The 16,861-nt window shown below is 36.4% G+C and overlaps 1 protein-coding gene across 3 annotated transcripts; it reads right to left on the bottom strand.

The window, feature by feature from the left end:
- Positions 1 to 257: 257 nt before the first annotated feature.
- Positions 258 to 13,591, bottom strand: LOC105040310 (ubiquitin-conjugating enzyme E2 2). Of its 3 annotated transcripts, none has more exons than XM_010916784.2 (6): positions 13,330 to 13,591; positions 11,850 to 11,983; positions 11,730 to 11,755; positions 7,863 to 7,952; positions 7,110 to 7,198; positions 258 to 661 (listed from the first exon to the last, which is right to left on the bottom strand). In XM_010916784.2, exons 2-6 carry the CDS (start codon positions 11,972 to 11,974, stop codon positions 533 to 535), a joined length of 459 nt encoding a protein of 152 aa, XP_010915086.1. In that variant the 5' UTR covers positions 11,975 to 11,983; positions 13,330 to 13,591; the 3' UTR covers positions 258 to 532. The 3 variants fall into 3 exon arrangements, with proteins under 3 accessions (XP_010915086.1, XP_010915087.1, XP_010915088.1); XM_010916785.3 differs by having other exon boundaries at positions 11,850 to 11,992; positions 13,330 to 13,572; XM_010916786.4 differs by lacking the exon at positions 7,863 to 7,952.
- Between the last annotated feature and the right edge of the window lie 3,270 nt (positions 13,592 to 16,861).

Raw genomic sequence — 16,861 nt, forward strand, 5'->3', positions numbered from 1 at the left:
ATCCTCATGTCTTCAGGCACCTAAATCTCTCAGATCAGTCCTAGAACGCAGTTAAGCACCGGAGGCTACCAATCACATTAATGCTCAAACAAAGGACAAAAATTATTTGCTCGAAAAACCTACATACCACATTGCTTTAAAAAAATAATAAAAAAAATAACTGACAGACGTCTTCTCTGAACCCAAAAAATAAAAAGAAAAGCTTCAAAAAAAAAAAAGGAGAGCGGAAAACATTAGAGCGACCAATGGAGCATCAATTCATCCAACAAGCCAGCTCATCAAATGAAATAGACATCAACGAAGGTATGAAACAAAAGGTCTAATATTCTCCTCATATCACAAAGCTAGCAGATTTTCAAGAGAAAGAGCTATAACATGTCCATGTCCGAAAGCCATGCAGCTATACGGCGGCAGCAAGCATGAAGTTGGAATACAATATACATATACTGCATCATCTAACTACAGATGGTGTCCCACACCTTTCGGATAGAGCAAGCAAGCACCAGTTGATTGGAAGGGGCGAGATCCACCATCAATCTGCTGTCCAGCTCTGCTCCACAATCTCACGTACTTTTCTATTGTACTCACGCTTGTTTTCACTGAACAAGCGTGCAGCTTCTGAGTTCGCAGGTGAATTGGGGTTTGGATCACAGAGCAACGACTGCAACCAAAAAAAAAAAAAAGTACATCCAATGTTAATAGATGATAATTCCTATTTAAAATGATGAATTGGCCTTGGCAGGCAAAAATATTAGAGGAGGATTTACAAATAACATAGTCACCAAATACATAAATGAGCCAGTAAATGACAACGATTGTCCCCTGACAGGATACAGATACTTTCACTAGTAAAGGATTCCAACTTAGTTACAAAAAAAGGTAAAATTGGTCAGACCATTTCATTCTTAGGCGAAGAGAGAGCAGGGACCAAGCTATGCCAAAAAGTTAATAAATTTTAGCTCGTTATTTTCTTTAGGCAGTTATATAACATACTGTATATATGACCTAAATAATATCAGGCCACAGCCTTATATCAGTGCATTGGCTCGTAACCATGAAAAAGCCAACCTAGCAAAATGTTTTGCTAACAGTCGGAGGTGGTGTTTGGTTCTCGGTTTTATGATGGTTGTTTTCAAAAGGTTCTTAAAAAAATATATTTTCTTAAAAATTAAATTCAATTTGATTCCTTATTTGGCAAGAGAAACTAATAATATTAGGTTCATGGTGGGATGGGAACATATTATGAAATTTTGGCAGGGTTGAGTAGGGGTGTAAATGGATTGAAAAAAATCCAAAATCCAAACCGATTCAAACCAAACTAGAGGATTGGATTAGATTTTTGGACTTTGGTTTTAGATTTGGAGTCAATTTTTAAAAATTTTGGACTTTGGACTTGAATTTGGATTTAATGTTATAAAATCTAAATCTAATCCAAAATCCAAACTATGGATCCAAACCAAATCCAATCCATTCTTTTAGTTTCGACTTTTGAATTTTACATATATGTGTGTGTGTGTTTCAAGTTTAATTTCTTTTAAATGTTATAGAACTTATTATATTTTGACGATGTAGTTTTTCTTAAAAATCTAGAACTTATATTTTTGACATGATGCTATTATAGCAGTTGAGACTCTTGGGGTATTGAAATTTGTATTGTTTATTTCTTATCCATTATTATTATAATATTAGTTGTTAGATTAAGGACAATATTGTAGAGTACCTATAAGTAGCATATATTTCAAATTTATATAACTTGCTTTTGAATTATGATCCAAATTGCAGTCTAATGTATGTAAAATTTCAAAAATCCAGTTCAATCCAATCCGAACTTTTTGGACCGGATTGGATTGAACTATAGAGTATTTGGTTCGGTTTTGGAGCCAAATTTCCTAATCCAAAATATTTCGGATTGGAGTTGGATTTAGATATAATCCAATCCAATCCATTTACACCTCTAAGGGCAGTGGCAAAATCCATCTCTATCCTGACCGAGAGTTTGGAGAATCAATCTCAAGAAAAACGTGGAATCCCCACCAATTTTTCCTGTATGAGGTATATTTGTTGAGTGCCAATGGAAAATGCCCTTGATTGGTAATGCAGATGGGAACTTGCAACTCCAGGCTAGAGTGGAGAAGCACAGTTAATGATCTCACCATTTCAAGTTTCAGCCTTCAACTTGGAGGAGGATGGAATCCTCATTAGCACCATAGAGTCAAGAGAAAATGTTTATGTAAATTTGGTTAGGTGGAATAGTGGGCTTTTTTATAGAATAGTGATCTAATCACTGTTGTGCTAAACAATTTTCTTTGTACCACAAGCTTGCATTCAGAGTCCTGATGTCAGTCTCTGGTTCTTAATTACTTGAGCTGGGAGAGGGTGCAGGATTGCAAATTGGTATGTAGCAAAAAAAGCATATATCTCAAGAAACAAATTTAAAGGATGTGCGCATGAAGCCAGCATAGGAGCAAATTTTCAGAGATTCCAAATTCAGGTGCAATAACTTATACAAAGTTCTTGGCTGCCAGGTAATTGGTTAACTTGGCAGAATTTAATAGTTCCTTTAGATGTGCACATGATTTTTGGATTTCAAGAAAATTACTTTAAAGGAAGTCTTGAAGTGAAGAGATGGAGTTTGTACATGCAGAGGACTCTAAGAGCAAAATTATTTGAGGCTAAAATAACAGGATTTTAGGGAAGATTGGAGTTTGATTTGAACATATCATTTAAGGGGAAGGCAACTCCTGAAAGGTTGAGCTCTAGTATTGGCCTGAGCCGACAGATCCAAATTCTAGTCTAGATTATCACTTGGAGAGTACATGTTATGCTCCTATCTGAGTTGGCACTTAATGACTGCTGGCCAAATTGAGAATGCCGGGAGGATAGCATCTGGGTGCTTGGTTTTATAAGAAACTACCAGATGTGATTCCTTTTTGATAAGGTAAATGAGGAGGATAATCACATTAAATACATTCTTCACAAATATATGAATAGACAGAGAGGAAATAGAATTAGGAGGTACTAGAAGCTAAAGCTTTCACTATTAGGCCTTTCTAAAAATTTCTCTAGGACTAAGAAATCATGTGCAACTGGAAAAGATTACAAGCATAATTATGTTGAGAACTCTTCCTCCCAATATGCTAGCTAAGAGCAAACAACATCATTTATTTGTTTGCTTTCTTTTTTTTTCTTTTGCTAACATTAATTCTATTAATGGTATGTTGAGGCTCTTAACATCACACATGACACTAGCTTTAACACAATACAACATTCCGCATAAGAATCCCATTTCATGTTCTAACTGAGAGAGTTTCACTAGTTTTTTATTGTAATTTCTCTTTTGCTTTCTTCATAATATCTCTTTTTTTTTCCTTGCCCATAATTTTCCCAAAGTCTAATCAGTATTTCTGAAACCAGAGATGCTAGGTACCTGGCTCTGTAGGATCAGGTGCATGCTTAGCCACGTTGCTAGATGCCTAGTCAACTAAGGAGACTAAATAAGAGCAAGACCTTAGCCTGTTCAGATGATTGGGCTCAAAATCCTATATTGGATTTATGGATTGGGCCAGTATAACCAGCAAAATCATGGGTTTACAGGCTGAGCTAGGCCTATATTATAAAAACTCAGGCATAGCTTTAAAGCAAACCAGCCCAAATCCCACAGGGAGGGGGAAAATAAAAAAGACCTCTCACACCAGCCCACTCCAAGGCTATTACTTGGTTCTCATGAACATAGGCCTAGCCTAGCCTCCAAAACCATGATTTTGCTGATTGTAACGGCCCAATCCACAAATCCAATAGAATTTTCAGCCCAATCATCCAAATAGGCCCTTAATTATATTATTTAATTACACATGGAACAAACCACTGAATTATCAAAGAGCAAAGGTTGGGACAAAGGAACACCTAAGATGGCAGAAGCTAAGATCATAAAAGAAAGCACTAGAGCAAGGTAGTCTCAAAAGAGGTAAATCAACTTGAGCATGTACACAATGCACAAACTGCAAAGAAATGAGAGAAAAATAATGACCAAGCGGCGATACAACAAACTCAGTTTTGACATAGTTTTGGCAACAAGGGCGTTGAATGGACATTCACAGAAAGGTCCAAGGTCCACTATTTCAGCATTCAGTCTAATGATACCCAGACTCACCCCCCTACCCAATGTACTCATGCCGACACAAGATGACACAGGTGTGGATACAAGATATATGACTTTGACACGCTACCAATACCATCTCACCAGCTCTACAAGAAATTGAGGGCTTCGATAAAGAACAAGAAAGGAAGGTGGATGTCTTGAATAAACCCTCAAGGGAAAAGAGTGGAGGAGAAGAAAGGGGTAAAAGATTGAAGGAAAAGGTTGCATGGTATCCACCTGAGATGAGACAGGCAGTTGGTGGGGCTTGACCTGGTTGACAAGGCCAACAGAAGACAGAGAAAAACAGTTGATGGATTCAGTCGGGTAGAGATAAAAAAACATGGTGCTGCACTAGATAGATAGTTGAGAAAGGGGAAAAGGTAAGGGTGCGGGTTAGGTTTATAAATACTTGCAATTAATATGGGTAGCAACGACATCATTAAATGGATGGCTGTATTGCATTCATTTAATCGAACAAATTAAGATCCATTCTCTGTTTTGCATATGATTTATCATTCAAGGATTGTTCCTACAAATATTTACACTCGGTTCATGGTTTTGATTACAGCTTATTTTTCAGTCCCTCATCTGCTCATAAAACAAGTTTGTATGAAATAGGAGTAATTGTGTGGATAAGAAGAGACAAGTGTATACCCAAAAAAATCCTTTTTTCAGCTAACTCCTCAAATCCTAATATTTCTGAATAAGATGAATTTGACCTCTCAATACATAATCGCACTTGATAACCACACCTAACCCTAGGGCTGCCAAAATGAGCTAACCAGCTCAACCTCAGCTTGAGAAAAGCTAAGAACAAGGTCCATTGGAAGCTAAACAAAACAAGCATGAACCAGCAAAACAAAGTTTAAATTATTTTCAGGCCATGGCAAAAATTGACCTAGCTCAGTAAGGTTATATTTATATTAGGGGTTTGCCTACTGTACTTTTTCGCTATTTTTTTTTTTTTTGCAAAAAGTTAAAATAGACTATGGCCCTTCCTTTGCAAGGGCATTAAAGTAAAACAATATACAACTGGTTGGCAGTTAGTTGACCTTTTTTTAATCATCCTAAAACTGTCCTGCGAACCCTCTCATCCTCCAGCATTATTGGCCATCTCCAAGACAACTCGCCAAACCCATTCCCCCGCCCCAACCAACACCCTAACACCCTCTCCTTCTTGCCAGGTACCCCAAACACCCACCATTGACCCCGATCATTTCTCAAAACTCCTCAGCTGCCCCCACCAATCCAGAAGATGCTGATCGCTGCAGCAACGGCCAGCATTTGGTGGACCACAGTCTCCTCTCTGATGAGAAGCACTGGGAGGTCAACCTCCGACAGGGCCTTCACAGGGGCCCTCATTGGAAAGCAAGACTACAACATGATGAGGTTAGGGAACTTAAGGGAGCTCCCAGTGTACTCAGCAAGGACCCAATCATTTGTGGCCGCAATCTAGAACTGCTTCCTTGTCGCGATTGGCATCAACGACGGTGCTTGGAACTGCTGGCTCTCTCTCTGTCATCATCGCCATTGCAAGAAAGATGATGGCAGTCACTCCTTTTATTTTTAAAAAAAACATAATCCATGATTTCGTAATAATTTATGGTACTTGTCACTCATAAATTTGGTTGCAACTGGTGATCACAGGTTCGTCTTTGAGCTATATTGGCCGTCTACTTTGTAGAAGATAGTTAGTATTGCCGAAGTAAAACTAAGTGCTCAAATCTTGAGAGGCACTATAGTGAAATCCTTACATTATATATACTATATATCACATATTGTGGGATTAAGGCTTTGGCCAATTTATTTTATTTATTCTTGGAATCAATGTTAATTTGACCAGGAATTAAACTTGAAAGCTTGAATAAAGCTACAACCCAAATTTGGGCCAAGCTTGATCAAACTTGAAATAATTACAGCTCAATTCAGGACTATCAAGTTGATGAATTAGGCCCATGTTCAGCTTGGTTTGAAATTAAACTTGACTTAAGATTAAAATAGTGATAAAATCAAGCTTGACCCAGAGTTCAAGCTCAAAATACTTTCAAACCAAGCTTGATCCGATCCAACCTTGATTAAAGTATAATGGATATAAAAGATTTGTCAAATTGAACGATCAAATCATGTCATAGTCTACATGGAAAGCAAGGCATAACTTTTCATACAGATATAATGTTCCAATGATTTTAGACTTGTTGGAAAAGTCTCTTCAATATCTACAATTGATATTTCACATTCCTCAAACAAATTCTAGTATTTTCTATGTCAAAAATTAGCAGAAAGCCTCAGCTGTAACTAGTAGTGAATTCATACCGAAATTTGGAATTTTACTTGTATTAAGGGTCCTTTAGTTAGATAAATGATCTAGATTAAAAGTTGTATAAGGTTAATATTATTTATAGCCTATTTGTATAGTTTGAAGAAGGTTGTAAAGATAGGTTTGAATTTTTCATAATTATGAATAAATGACTTAGCTTGGTCTATTCTACAATCTCCCATCTCCTCTTCTAAATCTCTCTTCTGAATTATGTTTTATCCATATTTTCCCCTTCTTAGATTTTCTACAGGCTTTCTACGTTCTCAGTGCTGCATCAAGCCTGACTCCATTACAACGCTGCCTGAACCCATGTAAGATAGCTTTCAACGTATAGCAACTGAACAAAATTATCAAGAAGTTTCATATAATATTCTGGTGGCTCTAGAAGTTCCCTCTTACTGGCGAAATCTAAATGGATTGAGAAAGAACAGACAATTACAAATTTGAATCAAAATCATATATCGACTGAAAAAGATACCAGGCATTATATGGAACTATATTATCATTTGGTTGGGACAACTTCCTTGTCAGGATTCATTTATTCATGACAGTGCAATGGTGTTTATGAACTAGTCAGTGTTAAACAATTTAAATAAGCATCGCAACTTTCAGATACAAACAATTTATTTTGGAAAAAAAAGAGGATTCTCAAACCTGGATTGATGTAAGTATCGCAGCAACATCATATATTGGACTCCACTGATTCTGTAGGATATCCAAGCATATGCTTCCATCCGCATAGACTATAAACATTCAACCACAAAAGTTAAAGTAAGAAAAGTACCAGTAAGCTTCCAACATATAACAAGGGCAAAACTTAACAATGTTTAAAAAAAATTCATACAATGCAATCATAATGTCATCATCAAAACAATATGTAAGCAATATGCTAAGAGTAATAGCACCCTTTTTAAAATGATGAAATAACAGCCCTGTTGAAAAAGGCTTATACCACCAAATTTGTTCATACAATGCAATTATAATGTCACCTCTTTCCCAAATTAAAGACAGCGCATAGCAGTTACAAAGAAACCTTTTCAAAGACCAGGTAGCCAACCAAAAGTTTAATCTTATTACATTTCAAAACATAAGATATCCAGGAAAAAGAAACCATCATGAATGGAATGGCCTAAGCTTTAGAGTTCACAAGTTACAGAGCCCAATGGACCGATAAATAGGAGGCATCAGGACATCTGCTCTCCATGTTTGCTACTGTTGCAAAGTGCTCACATAGCTTAAGTGCTACTGCTATGAGTTAAAAAGCATCTTCATAGGATCAAGATGTTTCAGTATGGAACTTCTTGCAACTATTAGATATTACAGATATAAAGAATGAACCAAGACCTAGAATAACCGATAAAAGTCTAGATTCCTATTACATGGAACATCTCAGCATCCAGAACTTACTGTTTGGATGAAACATTCGAGAAACAAAGCGTACAGTTGGTGGTTTATTAGGATAATCCTCTGTAAACTGAAGTGTCAGTTTGAACGTACCTGACAAACTCAAGATATATTCATATGTTAGAGAGAATACCCATGATAACAAAATTGACAACTTTATAAGTCCTATAAGCAATTATGAATTGAAAGAAGACAGCAAAACTGCATACCCATTACAAGAATTATATATTTTCAGATTAGAAATGCCATAATGGAGAAAAGAGCTACTTAAAGAACAAATAATAAGTACATTAAAGTAAAGATCATCTCCACAAGCTGTCCAGCTAGAGGTAGCCATTAATAGGATTAACTGACGAAGGGCAATGGGCACATTGCAGATTTACTAGCCTATCTCTACCTCACCTCTCACACCTGAGCCAATCAGGAAACAAATTGCACTCGGATCGTTATTTGGTCAAACTCCTTAATAAGCACCTAATTAATATCATAGAATTCTTCATGATGTCATCGTGCTCCCTCAATAATCAAGCAGACGTATCTCTATTTCGTAGTGTCAGTATTCTCTGTGTTTGTGTCTCAGACACATGGAGACAAACAAAGTAGACATCTCTCCCTTTTGCTAGTACAATGGTAGCTCTAGCCGAATCACAAGACTTGGAAGTTCAGCCTCCTCTTAACGTATGACACAACCCTAATTAATATATCCAGCTACATTGTAACTATATATACCATGTATAACAATATATACTATATATACTAACCTGTGTACTTGGAGCATTCCTTATCATTTGGAGAACTACTAAATTCAAGAAAGTAGATATTATCATTTACTGTGCAAATTTATTTTCCTTGAGGGCACAATTTCATTTTTAAGCCAAAGGAAAGATATTCAACATGTAATCATTATCTCTTTCGCCTAGAGTCTTTACAAGTCCAGGGGAATTTCAGAACTTAGAAGATTACTTCTTGGTTGCATGAGCTTAAATTGCAAACACTAATGTAGGTCTCTCTAACCACCATCTAGCCTGATAGGTTTTATGATAGACACTCTTTCTTAAATCTGCTGAAAGCCAGGAATTTGGCACCAATTTCGAAAAAAAGAAATCGAGTTGACAGCCTGTTGTACTACTAAATCCTTCCAATGGAGCCTTTTCAATTTTGAATCTTCTATTGTTGACCCCACAATTAACATCACAAGGCTTGTATGACGATGCAGCGATGGTACTCACTTCTTTTAATTACTCTGACTTTTCGATTTGACTTCTACTGTTTATATTATTTTAAAATGGAATGATTATTGAGAGAAAAAAGAACTTAGGCCCTTCTCGACTGGATGTAACAGGACGTTAATAAGGTAACAAGTTTCCCATTCCACTTCATTCCATGGTTCAGAATGTGTTAAAATAAGAATTTAATTTTATCCAGCCTAATTCAAGGCAGAATACAAAGCCTTTCTAAATAAGGAATCTCTTCACCAACTCAAACTCAATAAATTCAAGAATGCAGCACAAAGAGAAAGCCTGCACTTTCCCTACATTGACCCCTGCCTCCCCTATTCTCCATGAATCCTCTTCCAGTATCTTTCTTTTTTTCACCAAAATTCCAGCCCTGTCCAAACACTAAAGTGACAATAACAGCAGAATCCTATTGCTAAAAGAACACACCTTATACACTAACTGATACCAATTTCCAAACTCTCACTCCTGCCTACCAAGTAGGCCATATATATACATATGCATGGACCCCCCACACCCCCCCCCCAAACACCCACACACACGAAAGAAAAGAAAAGAAAAGAAGAGAGAGAGAGAGAGATCTAACTTGGAAGGTGGTGTCATTAGGGGTGAAAGTGGTATAGATATTATCCGTCGGGATCCGTTTTCGTATTTGAATCAATCCGGATATGGATAGACAACTATCCGATCCGTATCCAAATATCTGAATCTATATATAACTCTATATAATTTTATATAGCGCTTATTAACTTTTAAGAAAAATATACAATCATATAAACATGCTATTAACTTGGTTTATCATCTATTTAGTAAAATCTTTGATTCTGTAGCCATAAAGTTTAATTATCTAAGTTATATCCGTAATTATATCCATATTTAAGTATCCAAATTGTATCCATATCCATTTAAAACAAATATGGATATGGATATGGTGATATCCGATCCATATTCAATCCGGTTTCAGCCTTAGGTACCATACATTCTAACAGTGAGCAGATATCACGCCCAAGTGGGCATTTAATGCTTGCATTTATTCTGTTGTTTGTTTTTTGTGTATTTATAACCATCTATTTTTAGTTTTCATTTAACACACACTGTATATGCCCAAAACTAGTCCTAGTTAGCCTCCTTCCTTCTCTAAACCAAGAAGTCCTCATATTATCCTCTTTCTAGTCCTCTCTACATGATATGAAAGAATAGGCAATACATGGCATCCAAGGTCCAAAGTGTGTGGATTTCTATATTTTCTTGCATCTTCTGAAGAAATGACTTCTTTATTTTACATCACATTATTTTGGTGTCACAAGAAGTTTGATCTTTGGTGATGAATTTCGTAATCAAGTAAAATTTTAAATGCATATTGAGTTGCAAAGAGTTATAGATGGCATAAATCCTCGAATAAATGGGCATTTATGAAATCTGATGATGGACATCAGTTTTAGAACATACCATAAGATCAATGAAAACTCTTAAAAGAATTTTATACCTGTATTCTGTTCATATATTATGGATCTTTGGTAAAAAGGATGTCCTTCAAGGCGGCATTTTTTATTTAAATTTTCAATATCCAATTCCATTTTTCAGTTAAAAAGAACCTAAATTTTCGTCATGTTCTTGCCTCCTCAGAGTGAATTTTAAAAGAGGATGTCTTGAACTCATTGAATTTGTAAAATTGAAGTATTCTTGGAAGTTTCACTCATAAAACTCTACAAACATTATAACTGTAACTAAAATATTGACTATTGATAGATGTTGGCAACATATAAACCCCTGATTTTTCCTTCCTCTCTTCTCTCTCTGTTTCCTCCAAGCATCTTCTCATAATGAATATGGCATTCTAGTCCATCTCATCTTTCTCTCATCTCTATCAAGAAACCATCTTTTCTACTTCCAATCTATTTAGTAGGATTCAAGAAGGCATCAAATGCTGTTCACAAATGCCTTCTGCCCTGTTTTTCTAGTAAATGACTTATAATGCTGTCTTATCATTTTTAAAGCTGAGTTATTCCGATATCCAGGTATAAAATCAATTGTTTGATGAATTCCAGTTTATGATTTGTTTAGATAAGCTACACTAGCTGAATGTTTAAAATATGGCTTCACCATGTCCCACATCAGACTACAAATCCCTGCTGACCCTGCATACAAGAGAGATAAAAAAAATAAAAATTTTAATAGCTTAATCTCCATTTGAGAAACAAGATGTTGAACATGTGCTTAAAGAACTTAAAGCATATGAGAACATAAGAAATAAAATATGACAACATGGCTTGGTATCTTGAGTTATGTCACATACTGTTCTATGTAGCAACAACACTATAAAGATCATGAAGTAAAATCAGTATTTGCAAATGCTACATCATCATTTTGATATGGAAACACACAATAAACCAATGATGCCATGTTAATATTATCCTTTAAAATGCAAAGAAAAAGAGCAACTAAGATTCAGAGTTGATATTATTTTTAAAAAATGAACTGGCATGAGAACCGATGGTAAAAAATACATCAGATCAAAAAACAATAAATAAATTAAAGACTATCAATAGATACAGCAAACTGTAAAAACTCAGTCTCATGCTTCAACTTTCATTCTCTTTTGTGAACCAATGCTTAAGTACAAAAATTGCCTCACCTCCATCCCAGGGGGTGTCATCGGGGCTGCAAAACAAAAACCAAGCACTGAGTATCAGCAAGGTCACTATATAAAGAAATATCTAGAAAACTACATCCGTACAGTTTCATACAGACATACCCAAATATGACAGCATTCCAGAGCATGATGTTGTTGTCCTGTGGAGCGCCACTGATTCCTGCAGGAGGGTCCTGTTGCAATCGCTTGAAATCCCTCATCAGCCTCTTCCTTGCAGGGGTCGACATCCTCACCACCTATATAATCTATATCATTTTATGCCGATCCCAAAGGGGAAAAAGGATGGAAAGAAAGAAAACAAGAACATCATACTCATAACCAGTACAAGAGTAAATCATAAAATTATTAGCCAGAAGCCACAATCATAAACAGTACAAGAGTAAATCCCAAAGATACATGACCACAGTCATAAAATTATAATCATCATCACAAGATTATTAGCCATAATCTTTGGGATTACAATTTATATCTCAAAGATACATAACAATAACCAGTGCAAGAGTAAATTGGTTTTCTCTGAAAATTGTTAGCCAGAAGCAAGGTGTACATCAGCTACTTCAAGCTCCATAACCAAGATGACAAAAAGTTAACAGTTTTCACGTTCAAACAAGATTAACATCGCACAAAAATGGAGAGCTCCACAAACATAAAAATTATAAATCAGGATTGCCCCATATATGAATCAGATCCAAATTCTTGATAACATGCAAATTTCATGGCACGATGAATTTGCAAGTAGGTGCACTGGAATGCATGATCAATCAGATAAATGAATTCAAAAAGAAGAATCAAGATTCAGATCTAGAGTTTCTTTGTTAAAGATGCGTGGAGAAGCACTGAAAACTTATTAATAGAGGCCAGTGACACGATTAATTAAAGTCCAATTCGCACCAGGTTAGCAAAATCTACCGCCAAGCCCAGGGTTCCAGCAACTGCAGATGCAACTAATTAGTCTTATCAAGATCTGTTTCATCACCAGATTGAACAAGAAAATAATATACAGGAAAAACGAAAAAAAGGTCAAGAAATCATTGCTGAACAGCAAAAAGAAAAAAAGAAAAGGAAAAAAAAATAAAACCGTAGATACACAGCTAGAACATATACAAAAAGTAAAACTGGTATTTAGAGATCCTAAATTTGATCAGTACCACCCAGAACTGTCCTATCGCCACCTGATTATGAAAAAGGTTCCGACTTTTCTCATTAAATCAAGATCAAGATCCCAAGAGCAGGCAGTTTTTACGTACATCAAAGTCAAAATTTGAGATTAACCCCGCGAATCAAATCCCACTTGTCAAATACCAAACGCACGCAGATCTCATAGAACAAAATCCAAAAGAGCAACCATGAATGAAATCACGTTTTCCTAAATCCAGGGTTTCCTCACAGGCCCCGATGATTCAAATAATTCAACACCAAACCGCACATGATCACAAGAACCAGCATCGAAAACTAGGGTTTCCCTGTTTAGGGTTTCCCCGCCAGGATCCATTTACCATCCACATCACGCACAAGAAGAGAGGTAAACCCACGAAAAGAAGCAAGAAAAGATCGCAAGAGAGCCGCAAAAGGATCTTTTTACCTTTAATCCACCGCGGCGAGAACCGCCGCCGATCCTTTCTAACGATTTCAGCGCCCCGGGCCGCCGACCAGAGCTTCTCCTAGCGTCGACCTCCGGCGAAGCGAATTCGTCCTCTCCCCCCTCCCCTCTTTTTCCACTGCTGAGCCTCGAGAAGGGAGAAATTAGAGGGCGCTCCCCATTTATAGGGGGGGGGGGGAGAGACCCGGAGAGTCGGAGGCGAGATATGGATAGTGCGAAGCGGGCGAATATTAGGGTTCTATTCCGGGTTGAATTAATCTAATAATTTGATTTACTTGTTAAACTACTTCGCTTCATCGTGACGCCATTGGGTGGATGGGTTCGCCGCCCGGTCCCCACGAATCGAACGAACTAAAATTACGCATATAACATATATGAGAACAGGTGATCTAGCCGTCAGATTCGCTCAAGATGTCTTCCTGATCGGATGCCACCAGAGGCTGGACGGTAGATATGTTTCGCATAGAATTTCTATGAGTGAGCTTGATGCATGGATTCTGTCCGTACTTGGGGTCCTCTACTCTGGACCTCCGGACACGCTTTAGATATCCTGGACCAGCGCCACTGGCACGCGGTTGATTGGAGACACCAATCGAATGATTGGGTTGCCTTTTTTTGGTTGCTGATCGAAGTGGTTTCAGTTGGTGTCAGTGTGTATTCATCTCCGTCTTTTTTTCCCTTTTTTTTTTTTGGGGGGGGGGGGGGGGGGAGGGGGTGGGGGTGGTTCGGACCGATAGGATTGAATGATTTCAGCCGTTGGATTAAATAGTTCGAATAGTCCACTTCTGGATGTCACGTGAAATGACCTTCAATTTGTACTCCTACGTATCGAGGTGAAAAAAAGGGAGGAGGAAAGGGCTCTTAGGGGACAGGGTGGTACTCAAGTGAGCCCATTTTGATGAAATCTAGGACTCTTATAGGGTAGGGTGGTACTCAGCCTATTTTGATGAAACCTAACAGAGCTTTAGTACACGCACGTTATTTTTTTCCCCTCACCGGGTAGAGTATGCTATGCTCGTGACACGTCCCTTGTGGATTTCATATTAATTGAGTACTTCGCACTAGCGGTACCAGCGGGTGCGCAGGAGAAATCATCGGTTGGGCCTGGTCAAAGTGGATCATAAATAATTCGCGAGGCAAACAGGATTAAATGTACAGCAACACGTGTTGTTAAAGAGAGAAAAAGATATTAAATGTAAGATAAGACGTAAATTAAGAAAAAATAAAAAAATTAAATAATCTACGATCTGGATCAGATCCAACCAATAATTAAACTTTTGTGATGCATGAAAGAGGAATCTTAGTTTTTTTAAAAATATAAATATATATTAGGAACAAAACATCTTTTAGACCCTTTAGCACTGCTCTTTTTTTTTTAAATTAAGGAACCAATAAGGCAATTCAGTGACAATGGTGAATTGGATCTTGATGTAGAACCAAACTGTAGAAAGATATTTATTATTTATAGATTTATGGTTCCTTTGCAGAACTCATATATCCTTGGATGTTTTACATGCGCACAAGAGAGTAAATAAAACAGTGGATCGAATGGTATCCCATATCGCGGATCATTTTGATAGCACCTTATGAACAGACAATGCCAATTTTGTCTTTACCAGCATTGTTATTTTTTTGATATAATTGATCCAAACTAGATGAATCTAGATCATTTATGATTAAAAAAAAATATTATTATTTAAAAAAAAATTCTTAACCAAAATATTTCAAAATCAAAGAACTTATGACTTGTATAATCTTGAGACAAATAGAAGATGTTGGCTAGTCTATGGGTTAGTTTTTTAAACTATTTTGTATAAATTTGAGATTAAATCTTATCTTTGTTTTAGTGTGATAATTTTAAGATTTTAGGGACCGACTATCTCCTTGTTTAGAAACAATAAAAAAATTCATAAGCAAGTTCAATCTATTTTTTCTTTGATGTTACGGTAATCTAGAAATATTTTTGGTTTCGTTTGTGAACTTATAATTATATATTTTTTTTTTGTTTTACTTTTTCAATCGCAATCTCATGTAATCCATTCAACGTATTTTTGTTTGTTTTCATTATTTTTTGTAAATAATATAATATGGATTATTAGTTTGACAACATGCATGACATGCCAGAAAAATAAATTAAAAAATAGATAATTTTAATGGATTTTCAGACATAACTCATAAAGAGCCGAGATTACACTAGCCATTACCATTACAATAAAGCAATCATTGATGCGCGCCCCTCTCCCCTCTTCTTTAAATTATAGAGGCCAGTAGAAGCTTGATGTAGAATACGTTCATTTTTTTAAGTTTGAACCGGTTAGAGCACTGGTCTGCTGGGATCACTACGAGTCTGAGGAGTATTTTTGTGTTAAATTAGGAGACAAACATGGAATGCCTATTTCAAGGCTGAGCTGATTCCGGCACTGCACGTGCCGAGATCGGTACAAATTCTGCATGTATTTAAAATTACAGCATCAGACTTGTACACAATTTTTGAGTCAAGCAAGGAGCTACATGCAAAATATTCACCTCTTCAAGTACATTTAATAGAAGTTCATATATAAAATATTTTTTTAGTACATGTGGATGGTCACACCGCTTTGATACGAGAGCAATCTATAAAATCAGCATACAAAATATCCCTCGAGGCTGGCGGACATCTTTTATGCTGTCTTCAAATTCAATTTTTGAAATATTCCGTCACATATGATGCAATCCAATCTGTCACACTATTTATATACGACAAAAATTTTTCAATGAAAAATTTTTTCATCTGTAGCATCTGTCTCATACAGATGATATCCGTGGTCTAAAAATTAGCTCCGAGACTACAGGCTCAATAAGGGGCAAGTTGACTACGGAATCGACTGAGAATTTTTCGAGATAGATGTAGGCACATATTGATAGGTCAAGCATGCCAGCACCTCCTTCCCCACCAGTCGCTACCGTGCCTGAGCCATCACGACAGCGGCCAGAGGTGATACGCATTTACGAGAGGTAGATGCGGAGGTGGCTTCAGTATCTTGATACATACGCTTCTCGATAGTTGTAATATTTGTATATTTTTATTGTTAAAAAAATTTATAATCAATTATTAAATTATATTTTAAAATTAATGTTACAAAAAAAATTTATCTAAATGCATGTGTTACAATTTTTATTGGTTGCGGAAAAAATTAATTATTGAGCTTGACACAGATTATATGTTTGGAGTTTGGGATTGTCCATCATTTCTAAGATATCCTGCCATGTTAATTATAAATAAAGTTGAAAAAATTGAATTTGTATCTCAGAAAGTCAAGAAATTTTGAATAGATAAAGATGCTTGGAGAATACCAAAATTAGTATTTCATCAAGTTGGAAATGCAAACAATACTTTTGAAAAGCTTTGAAAATTAAATCAAGAGAAAATCAGTTTTGGATATGAAGGGGTAACGGCTAGGTCGTTTCTTTTTGGATGGCACGTTGGCACGGACATTTTAGGGCTAGCATGCAAAAGGGGACAACCCTTGTGCCA

This window comes from Elaeis guineensis, chromosome 3 (assembly GCF_000442705.2).
Source record: "Elaeis guineensis isolate ETL-2024a chromosome 3, EG11, whole genome shotgun sequence".
Taxonomy (NCBI): Eukaryota; Viridiplantae; Streptophyta; class Magnoliopsida; order Arecales; family Arecaceae; genus Elaeis; species Elaeis guineensis.